This window comes from Hyperolius riggenbachi, chromosome 5, assembly GCF_040937935.1.
Source record: "Hyperolius riggenbachi isolate aHypRig1 chromosome 5, aHypRig1.pri, whole genome shotgun sequence".
NCBI lineage: Eukaryota > Metazoa > Chordata > Amphibia > Anura > Hyperoliidae > Hyperolius > Hyperolius riggenbachi.
The window spans coordinates 441600459-441627132 of record NC_090650.1 but is presented as its reverse complement, the minus strand read 5'-3'; the positions used below and the strand labels follow the sequence as shown (position 1 = coordinate 441627132).

At 47.6% G+C, this 26674-nt stretch overlaps 1 protein-coding gene across 2 annotated transcripts in view; it reads right to left on the bottom strand.

Moving 5' to 3' along the window:
- Nucleotides 1-13677, bottom strand: part of RHPN1 (rhophilin Rho GTPase binding protein 1) — a 91580-nt gene extending 77903 nt beyond the window's left edge. For both annotated transcript variants that reach the window (XM_068238119.1, XM_068238120.1), the window contains exons 1-2: nt 13526-13677; nt 12324-12402 (exon numbers count right to left, since the gene is read on the bottom strand). In XM_068238119.1, the coding sequence (XP_068094220.1) occupies nt 12324-12402; nt 13526-13566 (120 nt within the window). In that variant the 5' untranslated portion in view covers nt 13567-13677. The remainder of the gene's footprint in view (nt 1-12323; nt 12403-13525) is intronic.
- Between the last annotated feature and the right edge of the window lie 12997 nt (nt 13678-26674).

Sequence of the window (26674 nt, the reverse complement as noted above, 5' to 3'; positions counted from 1 at the left end):
TTCAGTTGTCCTTTAAGGCGTCGCTGCAGAGCTTTACAACTCAGCACACAAGTGATTCATCCCTCCTTTTCTGCCCACCAACTCTGATTGCTGCTGCCGTGTTTATATTTTTGTATTATTTATTTGTGGGGGTTTTTTTAATACATTTTTGTATTTATTTTTTTTTTTTTATTAATGTATCTTCCCACTCTCTCTCCCTCCCCTCGCCACCCAATGACAGCAATCGCTGTAGGCATCAGCCTATAAGAGTCGATCGCTCGAGCCTCCTCAGGTGGACAGCCGTGTCACACAGCGGTCCCCAGTACAGCGCTGATGGCGGAGCGCTGTCATTCAAGTGGGAATGCGCGAGCATCGGCGTGCACAATCCCCAGCCAAACTCCGCCTCAGGACTTAACGCCAATTGGTGTTATGAGGTCCTGGGGGAGCCGCCGTGTTCATGCAGTCTTTAGGTAGTTAAATGTATCACAGATGGCAACTTCTTTAGACCTGTCGGGTGCACCTCTGCTGAATGTTTGGTTCTGAGAATTCAGAAATCAGTAGAAATATGCCTGGTCCCCCAGAATGCTTTGGCAGGAACCTTCTGCACAGTTAAAGAGGAACTGAAGAGAGAGGTATATGGAGGCTGCCATGTTTATTTCCTTTTAAGAAATACCAGTTGCCTGGCAGCCCTGCTGATCCTCTGCCTCTAATACTATTAGCCATAGCCCCTGAACAAGCATGCAGCAGATCAGGTGTTTCAGACTTTAAAGTCAGATCTGACAAGACTAGCTGCATGCTTTTTTCTGGTGTTATTCAGATACTACTGCAGAGAAATAGACCAGCAAAATAAATATGGCAGCCTCCGTATACCTCTTACTTCACTTCCCCTTTAAACTAGGCTGTGACATCACTGGGAGGGTGGGGCTACACACCAATATAGGAAGTGTTTCTCATGTTGAAATCAGGAAAATGACCATAAAAGTGGGAATCCTAAATAAGTGACTGCATTCTACTAAATTTCATTACAGGGCCTCTTTAAATGCACTTAAAATGTCTGAAATTGGGCCCTGATCCATAATGCATAATACTTGCACTACTGCTTTTCACCTAAACCTGCCATGTCTCCTCCAGTGCATGCAGTATAAGCTATGACATCACATAAAGACACGCAGCTTTTCCCAGCTTAGCAGTTAGTGATTGTTTTGGCTGACCACACGGTAAATCAAGGTTCACTGGCTGTTTGTTTTATTGATTGAACACAAACACCTGATTTCCTTCTGCAGGTGAGCGGGTGACAGCAGACAGGTCCGTAATGTCCCTTGCAGGGGCGCACGCGGTTAAATAACACGACCAGTCAGCACTAAGCGTCCAACAGGTACGCCACTCCTGCTCAACACAACACCGATTGGAAATAACCGGAACCCGGGACACGGAGGGCTGCGGCAGCAATGGGCATTATGGGAGGTAAGGCAGGGAGACGGCAGATCCACAACTCTGTACCACACCAAGGGGTACTCAGAGTGCAACACAATCACTACGAGCATTTTTAATCTTAAAGAGAACCTGTAACAAAAAATAGTTCCCCTGGGGATACTCACCTCGGGAGGGGGAAGTCTCGGGGTCTCAATGAGGCTTCCCCCTCCCCTGTAGCTGCAGGAAATCCAGCGCTGGCTCCTCCGAAGTGTCCCGCAATCCTCCCTCGACAAGCCTGACATGCGCTGATTTATTTACCTTCCCGGCTCCAGCGGGGGCGCTGTTGCGGCTTTCCGCATGGAGATAGGCGGAAATAGCCGATCTCCGTCAGGTCCGCTCCACTACGCAGGTGCAGGAGACTTGCAGGAGACTTGCACCTGCGCAGTAGAGTGGCCCGACAGAGATCAGCTATTTCTGCCTATCTCCGAGCCGAGAGCCGATACTGCGCCTGCGCTGGAGCCGGGAAGGGAAATATTTACATCCCCGCTGTTCCGTGAGGATTTTCTCCGCCGCCGTGGGACCGAGGAGGATGGGGGAAGCCTCAATAGGGTCCGGAGGCTTCCCCCACCCGAGGTGAGTGCCCCCCAGGGCAGGTTTTTCTCATTACAGGTTTATTTATTTTTTAAGGAGTCCATACATCTCTCGGCTTGGCGGCCAATTGACCATCTGATTTTATAACCATTCTTGAAAATAAAGAAAGAAAAAAATATAGTTGCTGCCAAGAGCATGTCTGATCAAAGATACAACAAATTTTGGGATCAAATTGGTCACATGTATCGGACATGCTGCAAAACGTCAGGCCGTCGTAGTCAATCAGGTGCATGGCAGTAACGATGAGCAATATCGGGAAGAGCGACAAACGTGAGGAAACCCCGGCACTGCCCCCTTGTGTATAAATGTACCGCCCATCTGTGAATTTATACATTACCTGTCTTGTGTCGCCCACCACGCAGTGCCCAAATGGGCTTGGCGTGCAAGGTGATCATTTGATCTCTACTCCCCAATCGGTCGCCCGTTGTACGGTGTATGGCCATCTATAAACACGTGTACAATGAAAAGTCCCCAGGCTGTGCTGGGCCATGTAGTGCGACTGCCGTCATTACTCGCATCAGAGCTCCAAAATAACACTTTTCAGGGTAAAAACACCAGGCGGACCGCCAGGAAAAAGAAAAACACAATAGTGAAAGCAGCGGAGGAAAAAGGCCGGCATACTAAACTAGCCACGCATCAGAGAACTGGGGAAAATATCCGGCTGTACAATGCCAGGGACCACAGCAAAACCTACTAGCCAACACAGACATGGTGAATGCCGAGAGAATCATACAATGCCAGGGACTGCAGCACAATGTACTCATAGCCAACACAGACACGGCAAAACCAGACACACGGCCAACACAGAGAGAATCATACAATGCCAGGGACCACGACACAACCTACTCACAGCCAACACAGACACGGCAAAACAGGAGACACGGCAAACACCAAGAGAATCATCCAATGCCAGGGACCACAGCACAACCTACTCACAGCCCACACAGACACGGCAAAACCAGAGACACACGGCCAACACCGAGAGAATCATACAATGCCAGGGACCACGGCACAACCTACTCACAGCCCACACAGACACGGCAAAACCAGAGACACGGCCAACACAGAGAGAATCATACAATGCCAGGGACCGCGGCACAACCTACTCACAGCCAACACAGACACGGCAAAACCAGAGACACAGCCAACACAGAAAGAATCATAAAATGCCAGAGACCGCGGCACAACCTACTCACAGCCAACACAGGCACAGCAAAACCAGAGACACACGGCCAACACAGAGAGAATCATACAATGCCAGGGACCACGGCACAACCTACTCACAGCCAACACAGACACGGCAAAACCAGAGACACACGGCCAACACCGAGAGAATCATCCAATGCCAGGGACCACGGCACAACCTACTCACAGCCAACACAGACACAGCAAAACCAGAGACACGGCCAACACCGAGAGAATCATACAATGCCAGGGACCACGGCACAACCTACTCACAGCCCACACAGACACGGCAAAACCAGAGACACGGCCAACACAGAGAGAATCATACAATGCCAGGGACCACGGCACAACCTACTCACAGCCAACACAGACACGGCAAAACCAGAGACACGGCCAACACAGAGAGAATCATACAATGCCAGGGACCACGGCACAACCTACTCACAGCCAACACAGACACGGCAAAACCAGAGACACAGCCAACAAAGAGAGAATCATACAATGCCAGGGACCACGGCACAACCTACTCACAGCCAACACAGACACGGCAAAACCAGAGACACACGGCCAACACCGAGAGAATCATCCAATGCCAGGGACCACGGCACAACCTACTCACAGCCAACACAGACACGGCAAAACCAGAGACACGGCCAACACCGAGAGAATCATACAATGCCAGGGACCACGGCACAACCTACTCACAGCCCACACAGACACGGCAAAACCAGAGACACGGCCAACACAGAGAGAATCATACAATGCCAGGGACCACGGCACAACCTACTCACAGCCAACACAGACACGGCAAAACCAGAGACACGGCCAACACAGAGAGAATCATACAATGCCAGGGACCACGGCACAACCTACTCACAGCCAACACAGACACGGCAAAACCAGAGACACGGCCAACACCGAGAGAGAATCATACAATGCCAGGGACCACGGCACAACCTACTCACAGCCCACACAGACACGGCAAAACCAGAGACACGGCCAACACAGAGAGAATCATACAATGCCAGGGACCACGGCACAACCTACTCACAGCCAACACAGACACGGCAAAACCAGAGACACGGCCAACACAGAGAGAATCATACAATGCCAGGGACCACGGCACAACCTACTCACAGCCAACACAGACACGGCAAAACCAGAGTCACGGCCAACACCGAGAGATTCATCTAAATCATACCAAACACATGAAGACAGCAGGCGCACAGCAAAGTCACCGCAGTAAAGGTGGCCATACATCTAGCAATTTGGCTGTACGATTGACTATGCGATTCAATCACTTTATAGAATCGAGAGAAAATTGAGTATGTTCCAGAATTCCCAATCGATGAAAGGAGACCGATTTTACGTTGAATCGACCAGCTTAGTTGATCAAGCAAAATGCAAGATATCGGTCAATCGCACAGGAATCGGCTACTGTTCACACGTCATTCGATCGACTCTGAATCGAGTTTTGCATTCAGAGCATGGAGACACAACATTGGACAAATCGAATGTGAAGGTAAATCGCATAGGATATCGATTGTAGTGTGTGCGTCACTAGTCGATCGACTTTCCATCAACCATACTGAAGTTGATGCCTTAATAAAGTCGATCGTTTTGTTGATTCAATCAGAATCACTAGATGTATGGTTACCTTAACTAAGTTTACAGTTCTAAATGGATATACAGATAATATACTCAAACTATACTATTTCAGGAAATCAATTGAAATGGATTTAACTATTTGACGCACTGCAACGCCATTGGACATACTATGCAATAGATTCCTAGCAGACAAATAAAAGTGGCTCTAGTGATGTCACTGCTGGTGACAGGGAAAGGCTGGCTCTTACTAGTGATGTCACTGGTGGTGACAGGCACAGGCTGGCTCTTACTAGTGATGTCACTGGTGGCGACAGGCACAGGCTGGCTCTTGCTAGTGATGTCACTGGTGGTGACAGGCACAGGCTGGCTCTTACTAGTGATGTCACTGGTGGTGACATCACTAGTAAGGCTGGCTCTTACTAGTGATGTCACTGGTGGTAACAGGCACAGGCTGGCACTTGGTAGTGACGTTACTGGCAGTGACAGCATTGTCTATTGACTCCCTTGGAGGGGAAAGCAGTATTGAGTTGCTGCACAATGCCAGTGCAAAGCTTGTGGTGTGGACCAGCCTCAGTTATAACAATGAAAGGGACATTGCGCTGGTATTTTGCTAGAGTTGTAAAATGTCACAGAATGCCAGGAGTCACTTGCAGGATCACAAATTGGAGAAAACTCTTAAACGCGACTTCCATTAAGAATCATGGCTATCAGCTCACATCAGTGCTGCAAACATATGGCTATAGATATCCAAAACTTAAAGAGAACCAGAGATGAAGCACCCTCTTGTATTTTACCTTATAAATCAGTGGGAACATGACAGTAAACACCTAATCTGCCCTTTGTTTCATTGTTCTCTGTGTAATCTGACTGTTATCACGTCTGATAAGAATCCCCGACTGAGAAGTCAGGCTGCTCCGTCTAGCTTTGCTACAGAAAGATTATAGCTAAGTCTGTATTCTGTGGTGTTATTTCAAGTCCAAGCCTGCCCCCTTGTGGCTTTGCTATAATCATTCCCAGCAAAGCCAGATTTAATTGCTCAGTCTGGGATTCTTGTGACTGCTGTTAACAGACACTTTTAGCAGTGAGGAGGAAACAGAGAGCATGGTAAGTGTTTTCTCTAATGTTCTTACTGATATACATGGTAAAATACACAAGGGTGCTTCGTCTCTGGTTCCCTTTAAGAGTACTACCGCAAGTACCAGGAGTGAATAAAAAAATAAACAAATGTACAGATCTGTCAGAGCTCCCAGGATTGGCGAGTGTTCAGGTTAAGAATTCAGCCACTAGCCCATAAATCATTCGATTTGTGAAGTTCCGCTCCACTCCGGCAAAACCACCGCGGCTTTTGTTTTTTTATAAAGTGACACAAAGAATGACAGGTACTCACTATCAGCTGCAGTTGGAAGGATATGGAGGCTGACGCATTTTGGATTAATACCTACTGTTTCAGGCCTTGTTCACACTGCGTTCCGTTCATGTGTCAGTCGGCGGTGGGCGGTTGACGCGTATTTTTTTTCCCCCGATTTCCAGCGCTTGGGTGGGTGATTCGTTTTTGTGCTAAGCGGTTTCCAACGCGTTTATTCCGAACGGTTTTGTAATTCACTCCCTGACGCAAGTCAGTAAGAGAACTCTGACCCGGAAGATAATAAATACAATGTATTTATTCTTAAAAACGCGAACGCAATCGCCGCAGAAAGTGATTTTGTGAGCGTTTCGCGTTTCACCTATACCTTCCATTGAGGCAAATCGCCTCAAAAATGGTCGACGCACCGCTTTGCTAGCCGCCCAGCGCACGACCCGCGCTGATATGAACCTTCTCATAGACATTCATTGTCCATGAAGGGAGTTTTCAAAAACCGCACACGGGCGACAAAAAGCCGAAAACGCCTGCAGTGTGGACATGCCCTCAAGAAAGCAAACTACACTGAGAGATGCTTTTTTAGTTATCAGGTTTTTTTGGTCTCTTCTAGTCCCCTACACTTTCCTAGTGGTTTTAAGTCACCCCGAGTTGTTCAGCCCTGTTTGGAAGATAAGATGGAAAGTAATGCTGGGAATACACGGTTCGTTTTTGCCTTCGTTTAAACCTTCGATTCGTTCGGTAAACGAATCGAGTGTTGAAAACGTATGTGAAAATAGTCATAATCTCATTATAGTTTCGATTAATAGACCAGAAAAACGAACGACTAGTGATCGAACATGTTTGATATTATCTCTCTTTATCCATCTAATCGAGCCATTGGTAGGCTTGATGGCTGTTCAGATCGATTATATATTCGTTTATGCTAGTCCGTCCCTGTAAAAAGGGATTTTCATTTCGTTTCTTTGCAGCCTTCGATCATTGGAAAAACGAAACCATCAGAATCGAAAAAAAAAACGAAACTGTGGGTGGTGATATTAACCGTATGACCGATTATTTCGGGATCGAAAAGGACAAAAGGCACAATCGAAACAAAGGTTTAAACGAAGGCAAAAACGAACCGTGTATTCCCAGCATAAGATTGGTTTTCTCAGAGCTGCTGGCAGTATCCCCCCCCCCCCTCCTCCAGCATTCCCTCTTGTCCCTCCCCCCCCCCCCCCCCCCGGCAGTGTCCCCTCCTGTACAGCCCCCTGGCAGTGTCCCCTCCTGTCCTCCTCCCTTGGCAGTATCCCCCCCCCCTCCAGCATTCCCTCTTGTCCCCCCCCCCCGGCAGTGTCCCCTCCTGTACCCCCCGCAGTATCAGCCCCCTGGCAGTGTCCCCTCCTGTCCTCCTCCCTTGGCAGTATCCCCTCCCCCTCCAGCATTCCCTCCTGTTCCCCCCCCCCCCCCCCCGGCAGTGTCCCCTCCTGTACCGCGGCAGTATCAGCCCCCTGGCAGTGTCCCCTCCTGTCCTCCTCCCTTGGCAGTGTCCCCCCGTCAGTAACTCCCCCTCCTGGATGACAATGTACCGGAGCCAGCAGTGTATTCAGAGCAGAGGCGACACACAATCCTTTTACCTAACACAAAAATTGCTTAATGCTGTAATAGGATTACCCAATTACAGATGATAATGTCTGAGGATGAATCAGGACGGCGTCACGTACAGCGAATGCAAACTTCTCCTACAGCAACACGATAAACAGTCCGCATCACCAAACACTACGCTAACATAAACCAGCACATAACAGGCGCCGGACGCCCACTAACGAGGTGACAGATAATTAATCTGCAGCTAAGGGCTACCGATTGCTGTATGTATTCCCTTCCACGGTCACCGGGATCTCATCATTAGGACAATTTTCAGGTCTTAAAGGGAACCTAAACTGAGAAGGATATGGATTTTTTCTTTTAAAATAATACCAGTTGCCTGACTCTCCTGCTGATCCGGTGTCTGTAATACTTTTAGCCACAGCCCCTGAACAAGCATGCAGATCTGGTGCTCTGACTGAAGTCAGACTGGATTAGCTGCATGCTTGTTTCAGGCGTGTGATTCAGCCACTACTGCAGCCACAGAAATCAGCAGGACTGCCAGGGAACTGGTATTGTTTAAATCAGTTCTGTTGACCTTTTTAAAAACAGCCAGCGCTGGCTGGATTCAGCTGCCTGAGGAGGATGGGGGAAGCCCTATTAGGATCCAGAGGCTTCTTCCTCCTGAGGTAAGTATCCCCCAGGGGCTCTTTTTTTAATTACAGATTTACTTTAAAGAGGAACTTAATTAAAAGACAGGAGTAGGAAAAACAAATGAATCAAGACACTGCAGTGAGAAGTTGAAAGATAGAGGATAGATGCTTGCTGTGTAATTCATTCATGTTGTTTGATCCATGGTCACCCTGCAGATCAGCATCTTTATTGCTGGCAGACAACAAAAACACATCACCAACTGCCCTCATCTATAAAGACACCCACTAACAATGTGATAGGCTGAAAGCTTTATACACATATGCACAGAGGGACATACTGCTTGCTTGGCAGCTGGAAAAAGCCGTTATTTCCCACAACGCAACGAGGTTCACAGACAGGAAACTGTCAGGACCATGGTCATAACATCACACTGTGGGAGGGGTTTCACCACAATATCAGCCATACAGACCCCCCCTGATGATCTATGGGAGAAAAGGTAAAGGGATTTGATTCAATCGGTAGTGTGATCAATTTGCAATTGTTTTGCAATGACATTTGACCAAACTATCGAATCAAATCCAAATTGGCCATGTCAGATTGTATCGGATCTCTCAAAAAAATTGTATGGTGTAGATTGGGCTGACATCATTCCCTAATAATCGCCGAGATCAGTGGGGAAGTTCTGCGATTACTGCAATCAGGCCACATGTTTCCGGGGCAAATATAGAGAGCGGTGCAATGAAGATGTCCACTAATGATACAATGTTGAGTGCTGAGATTGTAATTAGTGGCCACTTCAAAGGTGGCCATAAACAGTACAATATTGTTCAATCAGATTTCTACAATTGAAATGTACAGAAAAGAGGCAAAATAATTCTATGGTGGATTGGAATACAGAATTTTGCAGGTCAAATGCTGGATTTTATGACCATATCTGAAGAAATTACCTTCCAATTGATTATGATCCGAATGAATCTGAATGAATGATTCCATCTGAGGTAAATATTGTACCATCTATACCCTCAAGATCGCGCTACTGCTGGGCCACTAAATGCTGGCGTCAAATGTCCAGGTAGACAAGACCTACCAACTCAATATGTATCAATAGTCCATAGAGCAAATGTCCATGCAGACTAGACCTGCTGGTTTTGCGTAGTTTGCCCGGGGTAACCGATGAGGAAGTGATCTGGGAAGGTGGAATACGCCGAGGGTGATGAGGATATCGGGGGTCCGGTTCCACAACAAGCCCTGCCAGGCGGCCATCATATGGGGGAGAGCCCATCCATAAAACTCTATGTGCTATAATCTGCGATGGACATGTGCGTGTGCATTTTTAATATTTTAATAAATTGCTGAACGGTTTCACGCTATGAGAGGCCTTGTACTTTTATTGTGAGGTGTTTGCTTTGCCATGGAAGCACATACATATCAAGCTGTGCATCGTGTAAGGCTGGGGATCGCCTGAGAGTATCCCAAGGCGCAAAAGACCCATCTAACGGGGGTCTGTGGAAAAGGGTGAGTTCCCAGTCTTAAAGTGAACCAGAGATGAAGCATCCTCCTGTATTTTACCACATATATCAGTGGGAACATTAGAGAAAAAAACCTACCCTGCTCTCTGTTTCATTATTTACTGTTCAGATTGCATCTAATCAGCCCTGATAAAATCCCCAACAGAGCATTCAGTCTGACTTTGCTATAATGACTCAGCTATAATGATTCCTGAGAAGAGCCACAAGGTGGCAGGCTTGGGCTTGAAAAGACAGCACAGAAGACAGCTATAGACTAGACTCAGCTATAAAGATTCCTGAACAAAGCCAGACTGAATGCCCAGTCAGGGATTTTATCAGGGCTGATAACAAGCAGGCTGAGCAGTGAAGGATGAAACAGAGAGCAGGGTAGGTGTTTTCTCTAATGTTCCCACTGATATATATGGTAAAATACATGAGGGTGCTTCGTCTCTGGTTCCCTTTAAGGGTGTGGTGGAGGTGTATAATACACACAAGCCATTGCAATTCCCATTGCCCACTCACTGTATGTTTTGAAGAAATACACAAAACCAGGAGGTCTAGTCTGCATGGACATTTGATCTATGGACTATTGATACATACTGAGCTGGGAGGTCTTGTCTACCTGGACATCTGACCCCAGTATTTAGTGGCCCAGACTTGTTTAAAGCAGTAGCGCGATCTTGAGGGTATAGATGGCAATTATGTAACGTTTTGTGAGAACGAACGCGCACCACCTGTATAATCTGAGCTTTGTGTGAATAACAGCGCAGTGTTGCATAAGTAGTAAATATTGTACCGTTAATGGGAACCTTAAGCCCCATCTACACGATGCGATTGTTTGTGCGATTCGATTACGATTCTATTTACGATCCAATTAAATCCGACATGTCCGATTGGGATTCAATTCAATTCGATTTGCCATTGTTTTGCAATGGCAAATCGAACTGAATCGAATCCCTATCGGACATGTCGGATTTAATTGGATCGTAAATAGAATCGTAATCGAATCGCACAAAGAATCGTATCGTGTAGATTGGGCTTTACAGAGGATGTGAGCAGAGATGTTTGGAGAGAACCAGGGCTGTGGAGTCGGTCCAAAAATCCACCGACTCCGGCTCCTCAGTTTAGGATTCCACCGACTCCGACTCCTCGACTCCTCTAATTTGCATATTACAATTTTGTTGATTAAAAGTATGTAACATGAAATTCGTCTCTTAACTGCCAACGCTTAGGAATTTTACAAGACAACTGAAGTGAGAAGGATATGTAGACTACTAAATTTATTCCCTTTAGACTAAAACTAGTCCTTGGTAAGAGTACTTGTAAAAAGGTACAAACCGGAACAAAGAACATCTATCAGGCCCTAGGCAATGTAAGTGTGGGAACATGTAAGAATGATGTGCAGGTACTCTGCAGGGGAATGAGGAGATTCTTCCTCTATTACACATTCTTCATGCACAATCTGAACATGGATCCGGCCCTAGGCAATGTAAGTGTGGGAACATGTAAGAATGATGTGCAGGTACTCTGCAGGGGAATGAGGAGATTCTTCCTCTATTACACATTCTTCATGCACAATCTGAACATGGATCCGGCCCTAGGCAATGTAAGTGTGGGAACATGTAAGAATGATGTGCAGGTACTCTGCAGGGGAATGAGGAGATTCTTCCTCTATTACACATTCTTCATGCACAATCTGAACATGGATCCGGCCCTAGGCAATGTAAGTGTGGGAACATGTAAGAGTGATGTGCAGGTACTCTGCAGGGGAATGAGGAGATTGTAAACAGACAACACCTCTGTGTTCAATGTGCACAGCATTCTCAGTGGATTCCCTGCAGCTCTGTGGGGAGTGCATACATTTGCATAAATCAGCATCAATGCAGAATTATTTCCATCGCATTGACCATCTCTATTAGTGACACAGCTACACATCAGGCTTTGTTCTTACAGCATAGATGTTATTTAGTATATATAAGAGATTCCTGTGTACACATCATATATACAGTCACAATCAGATGTGTATATCTGACCTTAAAAATAAAGGGACTGTTCTATTGAAGCAGCACAAGTAACTAATTTTGATTGGTGTATTTCATTTTTGTGGACTAAGCACAGCTATTTCTGTATATATACATTATTTTTAATGACTATTATCTGAGAAATAGAACATTTTATCATATTTTCTATTTTAATTACAGTTACAAATTCATTAGGAGTCGGAGTCGGTGCATTTTTTTCCCCGACTCCAACTCCAGGCACCCAAAATTGCACGACTCCGACTCCACAGCCCTGGAGAGAACGCAATGATTATTACACTGGCCATGGACACAATGTGATGGAAATGTTAGATAGGGATTGTCCGGGGGTGGGGCTTGGATGGTGACAATGACATCACCCACCTTGCGGACGCTGCCTTCTGTCTCTCGTAGAAGCTCTCCGTCCGCTGGCACCGCCTCCATGATGTCACACGCAGTGCACCTGGAAGGATAAAGATAAACACAGGTATATTACACATCATCACTAATCCCAACATATGTAAAACATCCTCTTTATATAGAGCCATATGAAGTGCTGCATAAAATACATTCCCCCTCTATGTGTGTACTGGTGATTAGCAATGGTGATCATTCTAATAAATGTAAATCTTATGCTGCTTAAAAATGGACCAATCAACTTCTATTGTACACAATATTTACATAAACACGCCCCCTCCCTCCCCTGTACAACCCCCATACACTTCACTTACATTCTCTCTATGCAAAGATCAATTCACCCCCCCCCCCATAAATACTCACACCACTAATACACCTATAAAGTATTCACCCCTCATAACTATGCAACCCCCCTATTCATATTTATACCCAAACTCCTATAAGCATATCCCACCAAACATATATACACTCCGTGCATCCCCTGTGAGTATTCCCAGCCCATGCAACCCTCTATAAGCACTCACTCCCCATGCAACCCACATAAGTATTCACCCCCCATGCAAACCCTAAAAGTATTCACCACCCATGCAACCCCTAAAAGTATTCACCCCCCACCATGCAACCCCTAAAAGTATTCACCCCCTGCAACCCCTAAAAGTATTCACCCCCCCCCCCCCTATGTAACCCTTAAAAGTATTCATTCCCCATGCAACCACATAAGTTTTCACCCCCAATGCAACCCCTAAAAGTATTTACCCCCCTGCAAACTCTAAAAGTATTCACCCCCCATGCAACCCACATAAGCATTCAACCCCAATGTAACCCCTAAAAGTATTCAGCCCCCATGCAACCTACATAAGCATTCAACCTAAAAGTATTCACCCCCCCCCCCCCCTATACAACCCCTAAAAGTATCCCCCCCCCCCTTCCTCATTGCAACCCCCACAAGCAAACAGCCATGAAACCCCCATGAGTATCCCCCCCCCCATGTTTACTCACTCCCCATACAGCCCCTATAAGTATCCCCCATAACTTATTCCCCCCACCCTATAAATAGTCACCCCCAACTCCTCTCAGCATCCCCCCTCCATACAGCTCCGCCCGCCCTGCAGCCTCCATGCTGCACCCCATCCCCCTGTACAGATCCATACAGCCTCCCCGCCTCTCACCCGCCCTCCGCTCCGCGCGGCTCCCCGGGAATCTCCCGCATCCCGCTACATAACGGAGCCCAAGACCGAGGAGGGCGGGGCCTGCGCTCTGCGTGACGTCACATCTTCCCTCTCCGCCAATCCCAAGACACCTCAGCCAGCGCCAGCACCAATCAGAGGCGGCGCGGGGCGGGGACAGCAGGCATCGCAGTGGATTCAGAGCCCGGTCTCCATGGAGACTTAGCGGATTGGAACGCCGGGAGGCGGAGTACAAGATGAATGCAGGTGCCGCCAGACGCTGGTGTTCTGTCTCCCCCTGCTGGCGGCGGCGTATCACTGCAGCTACAGGTGTCCACAATACACTGTAGAGATGGGAAGTTCGGATCTTTCCAATGATTCGGATGATTCGAATCGGGTCATTGAAAAGATCCGGATCTTTGATCCGAATCTCGGATCATTTTACTAGGGAAGCATTCCGGGGTGGAATGACTAGCAGGGCAGGACTTTCCCAGCAATGGCCAGAGAAGGGGAGGGGGTGGACGGATTTGCTTTGGCAATGCTAAATGTATTTGGTCCTGCCAATAAAGCTTATTTGGATTTGGAGAAGGGGAGGGGGTGGACAGACAGAGAGGGGGGATGGTGGACAGAGAAAGGCAGGGAGTGGACAAAGAGGTGAGCAGAGAGCAGAAATTGTTTTTGCACACATTACCCACATGTTGCAATCATATGCTCACAGTGAAAGAAAGCATTCCCCAATGTGTCCTGTTTTCACCACCAACACGCATCATAAATTTAGGGAGAAGTGAAGTGCAGCTGTTTAGAGCAGTGCAGGAGGATCATATTGCACTGCAATCACAGTGCCTGCCCTGTCCTAGCCCAGCACGCTGCCTGTAACGTTACTGAGCTGTGCTTCTGAGCCAAAAGTTTCCCATTTGTTCACTATGTAGCACTACGGAACAGACAGCCTAAAATCAGCAGCACATTGCAGCCAATATGTGTGCTCTACACATATCTGGCAGTGGCAACGATGTCCCCTCTCTCATCTACCTGTCCCTGCAAAGCTGGCTTCCCTCCAACAGAGCGATCCATCTCTGCTCTGCTTCCAGGAACCCGCTGCCTGCTGAGAGGGGTCCATACACCGCATGCAGGGCTACAGAGCACATACAGAGCATGCAGGGCTACAGGGCTCATACAGCGCATGCAGGGCTACAGGGGTCCATACACCGCATGCAGGGCTACAGAGCTCATACAGAGCATACAGGGCTCATACAGCGCATGCAGGGCTACAGGGGTCCATACAGCGCATGCAGGGCTACAGGGGTCCATACAGCGCATGCAGGGCTACAGGGGTCCATACAGCACATGCAGGGCTACAGGGGTCCATACAGCGCATGCAGGGCTACAGGGGTCCATACAGCGCATGCAGGGCTACAGACGTCCATACAGCGCATGCAGGGGTACAGGCGTCCATACAGAGCATGCAGGGCTACAGGGGTCCATACAGCGCATGCAGGGCAACAGGGGTCCATACAGCACATGCAGGGGTCCATACAGCGCATGCAGGGCTACAGGGGTCCATACAGCGCATGCAGGGCTACAGGAATCCATACAGCGCATGCAGGGTTACAGGGGTCCATACAGCACATGCAGAGCTACAGACGTCCATACAGCGCATGCAGGGCTACAGGCGTCCATACAGAGCATGCAGGGCTACAGGGGTCCATACAGCGCATGCAGGGGTCCATACAGCGCATGCAGGGCTATAGGGGTCCATACAGCGCATGCAGGGCTACAGGGGTCCATACAGCACATGCAGAGCTACAGACGTCCATACAGCGCATGCAGGGCTACAGGCGTCCATACAGAGCATGCAGGGCTACAGGGGTCCATACAGCGCATGCAGGGCTACAGACGTCCATACAGCGCATGCAGGGCTACAGAGTTCCATACAGCTCATGCAGGGCTACAGGGGTCCATACAGCGCATGCAGGGCTACAGGGGGCCATACAGCGCATGCAGGGCTACAGAGGTCCATACAGCGCATGCAGGGCTACAGGGGTCCATACAGCGCATGCAGGGCTACAGGGGTCCATACAGTGCATGCAGGGCTACAGGGGTCCATACAGCGCATGCAGGGCTACAGGGGTCCATAATACAGCGCATGCAGGGCCTCAGGGGTCCATACAGAGCATGCAGGGCCACAGGAGTCCATACAGCGCATGCAGGGCCACAGGGGTCCATACAGCACATGCAGGGCTACAGATGTCCATACAGCGCATGCAGGGCTACAGGGGTCCATACAGCGCATGCAGGGCTACAGGGGTCCATACAGCACATGCAGAGCAATGGGCATCCATACAGCGCATGCAGCTCTACGGGGTCCATACAGCGCATGCAGGGCTACAGGGGTCCATACAGCGCATGCAGGGCTACAGGGGTCCATACAGCGCATGCAGGGCTACAGGGGTCCATACAGCACATGCAGAGCAATGGGCATCCATACAGCGCATGCAGCTCTACGGGGTCCATACAGCGCATGCAGGGCTACAGGGGTCCATACAGCGCATGCAGGGCTACAGGGGTCCATACAGCGCATGCAGGGCTACAGGCATCCATACCGCACATGCAGGGCTACAGACGTCCATACAGCGCATGCAGGGCTACAGGGGTCCATACAGCGCATGCAGGGCTACAGGCATCCATACCGCGCATGCAGGGCTACAGACGTCCATACAGCGCATGCAGGGCTACAGGGGTCCATACAGCGCATGCAGGGCTACACGTCTCCATACAGCGCATGCAGGACTACAGGGGTCCATACAGCGCATGCAGGGCTACAGGAATCCATAATATAGGCTAGGTAGTAGATTCGGGGGCCACTTGTGTTCTTCTTGGTAGGCTGAAGTGGAGAGAGGTCAGAGAAGGTAGCTGGTGGGCCCCTTGTCATCTACTACGCCCCAGACACCGGCCTATGTTGCCTGGTGGATGGTGGTCCTACTCTGACTCTAACCACACCAGTCAGCAAGCAATAGTCCCAGCTTGTTGTGAGTGTGTTATATATTTTATATATTTATAGATGATTTAGTCAGTGTTTGCCTATTGTAACATCTTTCCTCTCCCTGATTTACATTCTGAAATGTATCCCTGGTGGTGACATCTTTAGTTCTGCCAGGTGATCTATACAGAATGTTTGTTACTGAGAGTTCTATGCACAGAGGGAGATACTGCTTGCTTGGCAGTTGGAAACAGATGATATTTCCCACAATGCAATGAGGTTCACAGACAGGAAAATGGTAACTGTTAATGTTCAGCATTGCGCCGTAACGATCTTCCCCCTTTGCTGAGAGGACAGAAATGTTATCGTTATGATGAGAATAAAGCAAACACGCAGATTTCAGTGGTGGAGGAACTGGTTTAGCTGCCAGAAATGCCGACTCCTTCTATATTTACCTTTATTTAATTGGTTCTGCCCAGGATGAAAACACAAAGACTTGCAGTTCTAGTTCCTAATAATGCAGATGGTAGAAGCTGGTGGGTGCAGACTGCAGAGTGCTTAGAAGAATCCTCAGAATTCTCAAAGGGGGGCTCCAATTGCACTAAAGTCACTAGTTCAGTGTTTGTCACTATGGCACTGTTACTATGGAGTACATACTGTACTGTGTAGCAGATTACAAATATTGTTACAGTAAAGCTGGTACTGAACATCTTCTGTATCAAAAACGCCTGGAAAACCGCTCTGATCTAGCGGTTTTCCACTTTCCTACACTTTAACATTGAGGCAGAAATGCCTCAGAAATCCAAAAAATGCTGCAGCCCCCGAGTTTGCTTTTGTGGAAAAAACGAGCAGCTCTGGTGTGCCCCAGCCCATTCACTTTCATTAGCCACGCGATTTTCCCCCTACAAGCGTTTTAAAAAACGCTTCAGCACCGCTCTGGTGTGCAACAGCCCTAAGATCTATGACTACTCCTGCACAAAGTACTGCATTCGCTCGAACTCTCTTTCGTGCCCGTCATGTGACGTCGCGTGACATGATATCGCATTTACCAGTGAGCCGGAAGATGAAGCAGGGAACGCTCGTTGGCAGCAGGATCCATCTTCGTGAGTGAGCTTAGGTTAGTATTTATCTTAGAACCTGCACAACCTAATCAGGGGGGACGACTGTGGGGAATAAAATGTGAAAAAGGTACAAAGACCCATTGCATAATTGTGCCCTCCCTTAAACTGACGCTTTCTTGAAGCATCCTTTCATGTAATAGCAGCATTTAGTCTTGGGTGGGAGTCTGTCAGCGTGGCCATATATTGACTTGATAATATGGGTCCACTCTTCATTGCAAAAGACCTGTCAGCGAGGGCATCTCTTGTGAACAGGGATCTTCAGATGACCTCACAGATTTTCAGTTGGATTCAGGTTTGGGCTCTGGCTGGGCCATTCCAAAACTTTCATTTTCTTCTAGTGAAGACCCCTCTTTTCTTGGTTTGGATGAATTTTTGGAGTCCTAGTTAGACGAAAAAGTGAAATTTATCTTTACATGACTTCTGAAGATTTGAGGCCAAAAGTGACTATTTTGGTTATGCAGAAAGTTGTTTTTGCACCTAAATTACCTATTGGAATTACAGCCAAAAAAATTAGTCTTTGTCTCATCAGACCACAAAATATGTCCTCACATGCTGTTAGGGGACATTTTTTTGTTGTTGTAAATTTTAGCTAGATGTGTGAAGCCTTTACAGAATTTTAGACTGTTATCACAGTAAAGAGATGATAAACACTGGTGGCTTTGAGATGAGATGTTTACTGATCACTTCTGGGTGTGGCGCAGTGGCGGATCTAGAGGGGTGCAGGCATGGCTAGTGCCATGGGCGCCAGCACACCATGGGCGCCATGCCTGCCCCCATGCTGACTGCCACCTACGCATCCTTGCCGCTCCTTCCACTATCACTATGCCTCCGGTCCCCCGCCCCCCCCCCCCTCGTTCCTTTCCATGGGGGACATGCTATTCGCCACTTTCGCATCTTGTGCCTCTCAGCCCTCCCTCCCATCCATGCTAGATGCCTTCGGTCTCCCGCGCCCCCGCCCGCCGGCTCTCTGTTAGTGTTGTCCGGATCATGAACGATTCGGATCTTTGATCCGAATCTATTTTATGAGTCGATCATCCGAATCATCAAAATGAACGATTCGGATCGCAAAAGGGGCGGGGCCAGGAGCGACACGCCCCCTCTCAGCGGGCAGCGGGGTCCTGGAAGCAGAGCAGAGATGGATCGCTCTGTTGGATGGGAGCCAGCCTTGCAGGGAGACAGGTAGATGAGAGAGAGGGGACATGGGTGCCACTGCCAGATATGTGTACAGCACACATACTGGCTATAACGTGCTGCCCATTATAGGCTGTCTGTTCCGTAGTGCTGCACAGTGAACACATTGGAAGCTTTTGGCTCAGCACAGCTCAGTAACTTTGCAGACACTGTGATTGAAAGGCAATATAATCCTCCTGCACTCGGCACTAAACAGCTGCACTTATCTTCTGGGAATGCTTTCTTTCACTGTGCGACCTTTTCTTTCAAAGTGTACAGATGAACATATAGGTGAAATATATGTAAAGCATGTGATTTGCAGCATGTGGGTATTACGTGCAAACATTTCTGCTCTCTGCTCCTCCCTTCTCTGTCCACTCCCTGCCCTCTGTCCATCTTCTCCCCTTCTCTGTGTGTCCACCCCCCTCCCCTTCTCCTGTCCACAGACCTGTCCTGCTGTTCATTTCACCCCCGAATGCTTCCGGTAGTAAAATGATCCGAGATTCGGATCAAAGATCCGGATCTCTTCAATGATCCGATTCGAATCATCCGGATCATTGAAAAGATCCGAACTTCCCATCTCTACTCTCTGTCCCTGCTTTCAGCTTTTAGTTTAGCGGCAAGAGGCGAGACAGAGAGGGCGCACTCCATACACCCGTCGCGTCACATGCGGAAGTGACGTCATCAACTACTTCCTGCATTTGAAGCGCACCGGGCGGGAAGTGTGCGCCCTCTCTGTCTCGCCTCTTGCTGCTAAACTAAAGTCTGACTGACAGCAGGGACAGAGATCCGGTGGGCGGGGGCGCGGAAGACCGGAGGCATCTAGCATGGGAGGAAGGCACAAGATGCGGAGGTGGCGAACATCTAACTCAGGTCCAGGAACAGAGAGCCGGGAATGTGGTAGAGGTGAGCACTTCATCCCTCCTCCTTTTGCAAGTCTCAGGGCCTCTTTACTGTATTCTGCTATATGTCACCACAAGGCCTCTTTACTGTATTCTGCTATATGTCACTACAGGGCCTCTTTACTGCATTCTACTATATGTCACTACAGGGCCTCTTTACTGTATTCTGCTATATGTCACTACAGGGCCTCTTTACTGCATTCTGCTATATGTCACCACAAGGCCTCTTTACTGTATTCTGCTATATGTCACTACAGGGCCTCTTTACTGCATTCTACTATATGTCACTACAGGGCCTCTTTACTGCATTCTGCTATATGTCACTACAGGGCCTCTTTACTGCATTCTACTATATGTCACTACAGGGCCTCTTTACTGCATTCTTCTATATGTCACTACAGAGCCTCTTTACTGCATTCTGCTATATGTCACTACAGGGCCTCTTTACTGCATTCTACTATATGTCACCACAAGGCCTCTTTACTGTATTCTGCTATATGTCACTACAGGGCCTCTTTACTGCATTCTGCTATATGTCACTACAGGGCCTCTTTACTGCATTCTGCTATATGTCACTACAGGGCCTCTTTACTGCATTCTGCTATATGTCACTACAGGGCCTCTTTACTGCATTCTGCTATATGTCACTACAGGGCCTCTTTACTGCATTCTGCTATATGTCACTACAGGGCCTCTTTACTGCATTCTGCTATATGTCACTACAGGGCCTCTTTACTGTATTCTGCTATATGTCACTACAGGGCCTCTTTACTGCATTCTGCTATATGTCACTACAGGGCCTCTTTACTGCATTCTTCTATATGTCACTACAGAGCCTCTTTACTGCATTCTGCTATATGTCACTACAGGGCCTCTTTACTGCATTCTACTATATGTCACCACAAGGCCTCTTTACTGTATTCTGCTATATGTCACTACAGGGCCTCTTTACTGCATTCTGCTATATGTCACTACAGGGCCTCTTTACTGCATTCTGCTATATGTCACTACAGGGCCTCTTTACTGCATTCTGCTATATGTCACTACAGGGCCTCTTTACTGCATTCTGCTATATGTCACTACAGGGCCTCTTTACTGCATTCTGCTATATGTCACTACAGGGCCTCTTTACTGCATTCTGCTATATGTCACTACAGGGCCTCTTTACTGTATTCTGCTATATGTCACTACAGGGCCTCTTTACTGTATTCTGCTATATGTCACTACAGGGCCTCTTTACTGCATTCTGCTATATGTCACTACAGGGCCTCTTTACTGCATTCTGCTATATGTCACTACAGGGCCTCTTTACTGCATTCTGCTATATGTCACTACAGGGCCTCTTTACTGCATTCTGCTATATGTCACTACAGGGCCTCTTTACTGCATTCTGCTATATGTCACTACAGGGCCTCTTTACTGCATTCTGCTATATGTCACTACAGGGCCTCTTTACTGCATTCTGCTATATGTCACTACAGGGCCTCTTTACTGTATTCTGCTATATGTCACTACAGGGCCTCTTTACTGTATTCTGCTATATGTCACTACAGGGCCTCTTTACTGCATTCTGCTATGTCACTACAGGGTCTCTATATTGCATTCTGCTATATGTCACTACAGGGCCTCTTTACTGCATTCTGCTATATGTCACTACAGGGCCTCTTTACTGCATTCTGCTATATGTCACTACAGGGCCTCTTTACTGCATTCTGCTATATGTCACTACAGGGCCTCTTTACTGCATTCTGCTATATGTCACTACAGGGTCTCTTTACTGCATTCTGCTATATGTCACTACAGTGCCTCTTTACTGCATTCTGCTATATGTCACTACAGGGCCTCTTTACTGCATTCTGCTATATGTCACTACAGGGCCTCTTTACTGCATTCTGCTATATGTCACTACAGGGCCTCTTTACTGCATTCTGCTATATGTCACTACAGAGCCTCTTTACTGCATTCTGCTATATGTCACTACAGGGTCTCTTTACTGCATTCTGCTATATGTCACTACAGTGCCTCTTTACTGCATTCTGCTATATGTCACTACAGGGCCTCTTTACTGCATTCTGCTATATGTCACTACAGGGCCTCTTTACTGCATTCTGCTATATGTCACTACAGGGCCTCTTTACTGCATTCTGCTATATGTCACTACAGGGCCTCTTTACTGCATTCTGCTATATGTCACTACAGGGCCTCTTTACTGCATTCTGCTATATGTCACTACAGGGCCTCTTTACTGCATTCTGCTATATGTCACTACAGGGCCTCTTTACTGTATTCTGCTATATGTCACTACAGGGCCTCTTTACTGCATTCTGCTATATGTCACTACAGGGCCTCTTTACTGCATTCTGCTATATGTCACTACAGGGCCTCTTTACTGTATTCTGCTATATGTCACTACAGGGCCTCTTTACTGTATTCTGCTATATGTCACTACAGGGCCGTCTTTTCACTGCATTCTGCTATATGTCACTACAGGGCCTCTTTACTGCATTCTGCTATATGTCACTACAGGGTCTCTTTACTGCATTCTGCTATATGTCACTACAGGGCCTCTTTACTGCATTCTGCTATGTCACTACAGGGTCTCTATATTGCATTCTGCTATATGTCACTACAGGGCCTCTTTACTGCATTCTGCTATATGTCACTACAGGGCCTCTTTACTGCATTCTTCTATATGTTACTACAGAGCCTCTTTACTGCATTCTGCTATATGTCACTACAGGACCTCTTGCTATCATTGTAATTTGCTTATGTGATTCCATCCACACTTTTGGTGGTATAATAACAATGTATAATATTACAGAATCACATTTTATTATTCTGCTCAATATAGGCTGGCTTTCTTTACATCACAGGAGGCTGATTTCTGGGACTCTTGTATGAAGCAATGTTTGGCATTAGTGAAGTGATGATGTTACAGTAGCAGGATATCCAGAATTAGATGCTGTTAGACTCTGTTGTCTCATCTAATTTACCATCACAGGCATATTATATAGTTGTGATTTATCATCGGAATCATTTGTCCTCTGCAACGCATTTGCTAATTCTGTTACAGGGGTGCAGGTATACCTTGTGTGGGGAGGGGAGATCGGGCTGGCTGTGCAAGAGGAGCTTACAATCTAACTTCTGCCGCACTTGGCTACCTAATTATTTGATCTTGATGCCCCTGACCGTAATGCTTATTGTGAGGCACCTGGTTACTGAATTACATATTGGCTACATATTGTATCTGGAGGTGTGTAACTACTTAATAAAAACTACTAATTAAAAATGTAATTGGAGGCAGTGACTACTTGATTATCTGGAGGCATGTGACTACTTGGGGGGGGCAATCTCAATGTTTGCCATGGGCGCTATATTGCCTAGATACGCCTCTGGTGTGGCGCTCCTGTGTCCTCCTAGCTTCGGCCGTGTAATACGTCTTTTGTATTAAGTATTGCCCTGGGGCATCGATGTGTAATGCTACAGAGTGCGGGAAAGCTGATTACTCTCAGGCAAACCATAAAATAATATTTCCACGAAGGAGTGAGACGTCGGCGTTCACCCAACAGATAAACTAAAGGATGCCGCTGGCATGGCGCCGATATTCATACTGGAAGCTGATGGAGAATCTGATCACCAGGTGTTCACACTGTCTGTTGTCTTCAGGGGCTTTTGTGTAAAGAGCAATACATGACCTGAGTCCCTCAAACTTTATAACAAATAGGAACAAATGTATTAAATGTTTTGGGGCTCCCAGTAAGGATTTGATGGGGACTCCCAAAGTCCACGCCCCTTCCCCTGAGATCGCCCTCACAGCATGGAGGCCCATTGACCAATGAGCCTTACTTGTTTTATGGCCCCGGTATGATGGATCCCCAGGCTGTGAGGGTGCCAGGGGGGGCGAGGGAATGGTTGTAAACATTAAGGGGACCCCATCAAAGTTTTGCCCGGGGAACACATGATTTGTAGTTACGCCTCTGTCCCAACCTATAACACATCTAGCCACTATGATCCGCCCACTTTTCATTGGTTATAAAGGCAATGGGGGTATTGCCATTAGCATTTTTTTACTTCATGATCCATTCCAGAAAAATTCCTTATGGAAGAGTCAGTCACATGACCCAGAAATGTTGGCACAATATATATAGCTGCCAAGAAATGCTGTCTTGCTCAGCGCAGAGTTGTCCCCTGCCACTCACCTCCGCTCTCTGCACAGAGCTGTCACCTGACCCCGCCCACCTCCTCCCTCTGCACAGAACGATCACCTGACCCTATCTACCTCTTCTCTCTGCTCAGAGCTGTCACCTGACCCCACCCACCTTTTCTCTCTGCACAGAGCTGTCACCTGACCCCGCCCACCTCCTCCCTCTGCACAGATCGATCACCTGACCCTGTCCACCTCTTCTCTCTGCTTAGAACTGTCACCTGACCCCACCCACTTCCTCTCTCTGCACAGAGCTGTCACTTGACCCCATCCACCTCCTCTCTCTGCACAGAGTTGTCACCTGACCCCGACCACCCCCTCTCACTGCACAGAGCTGTCACCTGACCCTGCCCACCTCCTCTCTTTGCACAGGGCCTTCACCTGACTCCGCCCACCTCCTCCCTCTGCACAGAGCTGTCACCTGACTTTGCCCACCTCCTCTCTCTGCATATAGCTGTCACCTGTCCCCGCCCACCTCCTCCCTCTGCACACAGCTAACACCTGACCGTACCCGCCTCCTCTCTCTGCACAGAGCTGACACCTGACCCTGCCCACCTCCTCTCTATGCATATAGCTGTCACCTGTCCCCAGCCACTTCTTCCCTCTGCACAGAGCTGACACCTGACCCTGCCCACCTCCTCTCTCTGCACAGAGCTGACACCTGTCCCCGCCCACCTCCTCCCTCTGCACAGAGCTGACACTTGACCCTGCCACCTCCTCTCTCTGCATATAGCTGTCACCTGTCCCCGCCCACCTCCTCCCTCTGCACAGAGCTGACACTTGACCCTGCCACCTCCTCTCTCTGCATATAGCTGTCACCTGTCCCCGCCCACCTCCTCCCTCTGCACAGAGCTGACACTTGACCCTGCCACCTCCTCTCTCTGCATATAGCTGTCACCTGTCCCCGCCCACCACCACCAATTTTCTTCCTCTCTCAGCTCCGCCTCTCTGCTGTAAAATCCTCCAGTCAGTTTTAGATACAAATGTGATGGGCTCTTAGAGGGCTAGACCATGTTCCTGCACAGGGGGGGTTGCTATCAACTCCCCAGGGTATAGTTTAGAGTGGATCCGAGATAAACTTTTACTCATTGCATAATTGTGTTCCTTTCCTATTGTTTATAGGACATTCCTCAAGCCAAATACTTTTTAGTTTTTGTTTTAATATTCTAATTCCCTATAAACTAATCAAGCCACGTCCACAGGTTTTCAGAGTGCCTTGGCATTTTCAGACAGTAACAAGGGCTTATGGGAGCTCAGTCTGGGCAGGAGGAGGGGGAGGTGTTACTAGCCAGAGATTTCAGAGGCAGAGGGAAGGAGGGAGGAGGAGGGGGGATTAGGTTTTTTTCACAGGCTGAGTGCTGAAGATGCAGATAAGCTTGCCTGTGTGTAATGTTTACAAACAACATGGCTGCTGTCGTATCACAGGAAGAAATAATCATAAACTGCTGAAGCTGTTTGCAGCTAGATTTACTGTGTAAACTATCTAAACTTTAGGTAAGATATATACTGTAGACAAGTTACTTGTTATAGTTAGTTTTTTATCTCGGATCCACTTTAATAATCACCTTGCTCAAAAAATCTTATCCAGATGGTGGTAAGGGGTTAAAGATATCAGCAATGTGTGTTTATTATCTTTGCTTCTCTTACTGATAAAGATCCTGATAATGCCTTTGTAAACAGCATATATCCCTCTCAGCACCACATAGCAGCCTACAAAGTAGATGCAGCCTGGAGTGAAAAGTCACAAGCAAGCAAGTCAGTCAGTCAGGAATAGTGTATACACATCTCCCTGCTAGTTACATAGTTACATAGTTATTTGGGTTGAAAAAAAGACATACGTCCATCGAGTTCAACCGGTACAAAGTACAATACCAGTCTGCTCCCTCACATATCCCTGTTGATCCAGAGGAAGGCGAAAAAACCCTTACAAGGCATGGTCCAATTAGCCCCAAAAGGGAAAAATTCCTTCCCGACTCCAGATGGCAATCAGATAAAATCCCTGGATCAACATCATTGGGCATTCCTAGTAATTGTAGCCATGGATGTCTTTCAACGCAAGGAAAGCATCTAAGCCCCCTTTAAATGCAGGTATAGAGTTTGCCATAACGACTTCCTGTGGCAATGCATTCCACATCTTAATCACTCTTACTGTAAAGGACCCTTTCCTAAATAAATGGCTAAAACGTTTTTCCTCCATGCGCAGATCATGTCCTCTAGTCCTTTGAGAAGGCCTAGGGACAAAAAGCTCATCCGCCAAGCTATTATATTGCGTCTGATGTACTTATACATGTTAATTAGATCTCCTCTAAGGCGTCTTTTCTCTAGACTAAATAAACCCAGTTTATCTAACCTTTCTTGGTAAGCGAGACCTTCCATCCCACGTATCAATTTTGTAGCTCGTCTCTGCACCTGCTCTAACACGGCAATATCTTTTTGTAATGTGGTGCCCAGAACTGAATTCCATATTCCAGATGTGGCCTTACTAGAGAGTTAAACAGGGGAAATATTATGCTAGCATCTCGAGTTTTTATTTCCCTTTTAATACATCCCAAAATTTTGTTACCTTTAGCTGCAGCGGCTTGGCATTGAGTATGATTATTTAACTTGTTGTCGATGAGTACTCCTAAGTCCTTCTCCAAGTTTGATGTCCCCAACTGTATCCCATTTATTTTGTATGGTGCTAGACCATTAGTACGTCCAAAATGCATGACTTTACTTTTGTCAACATTGAATTTCATCTGCCATGTATGTGCCCATATAGCCATCCTATCCAGATCC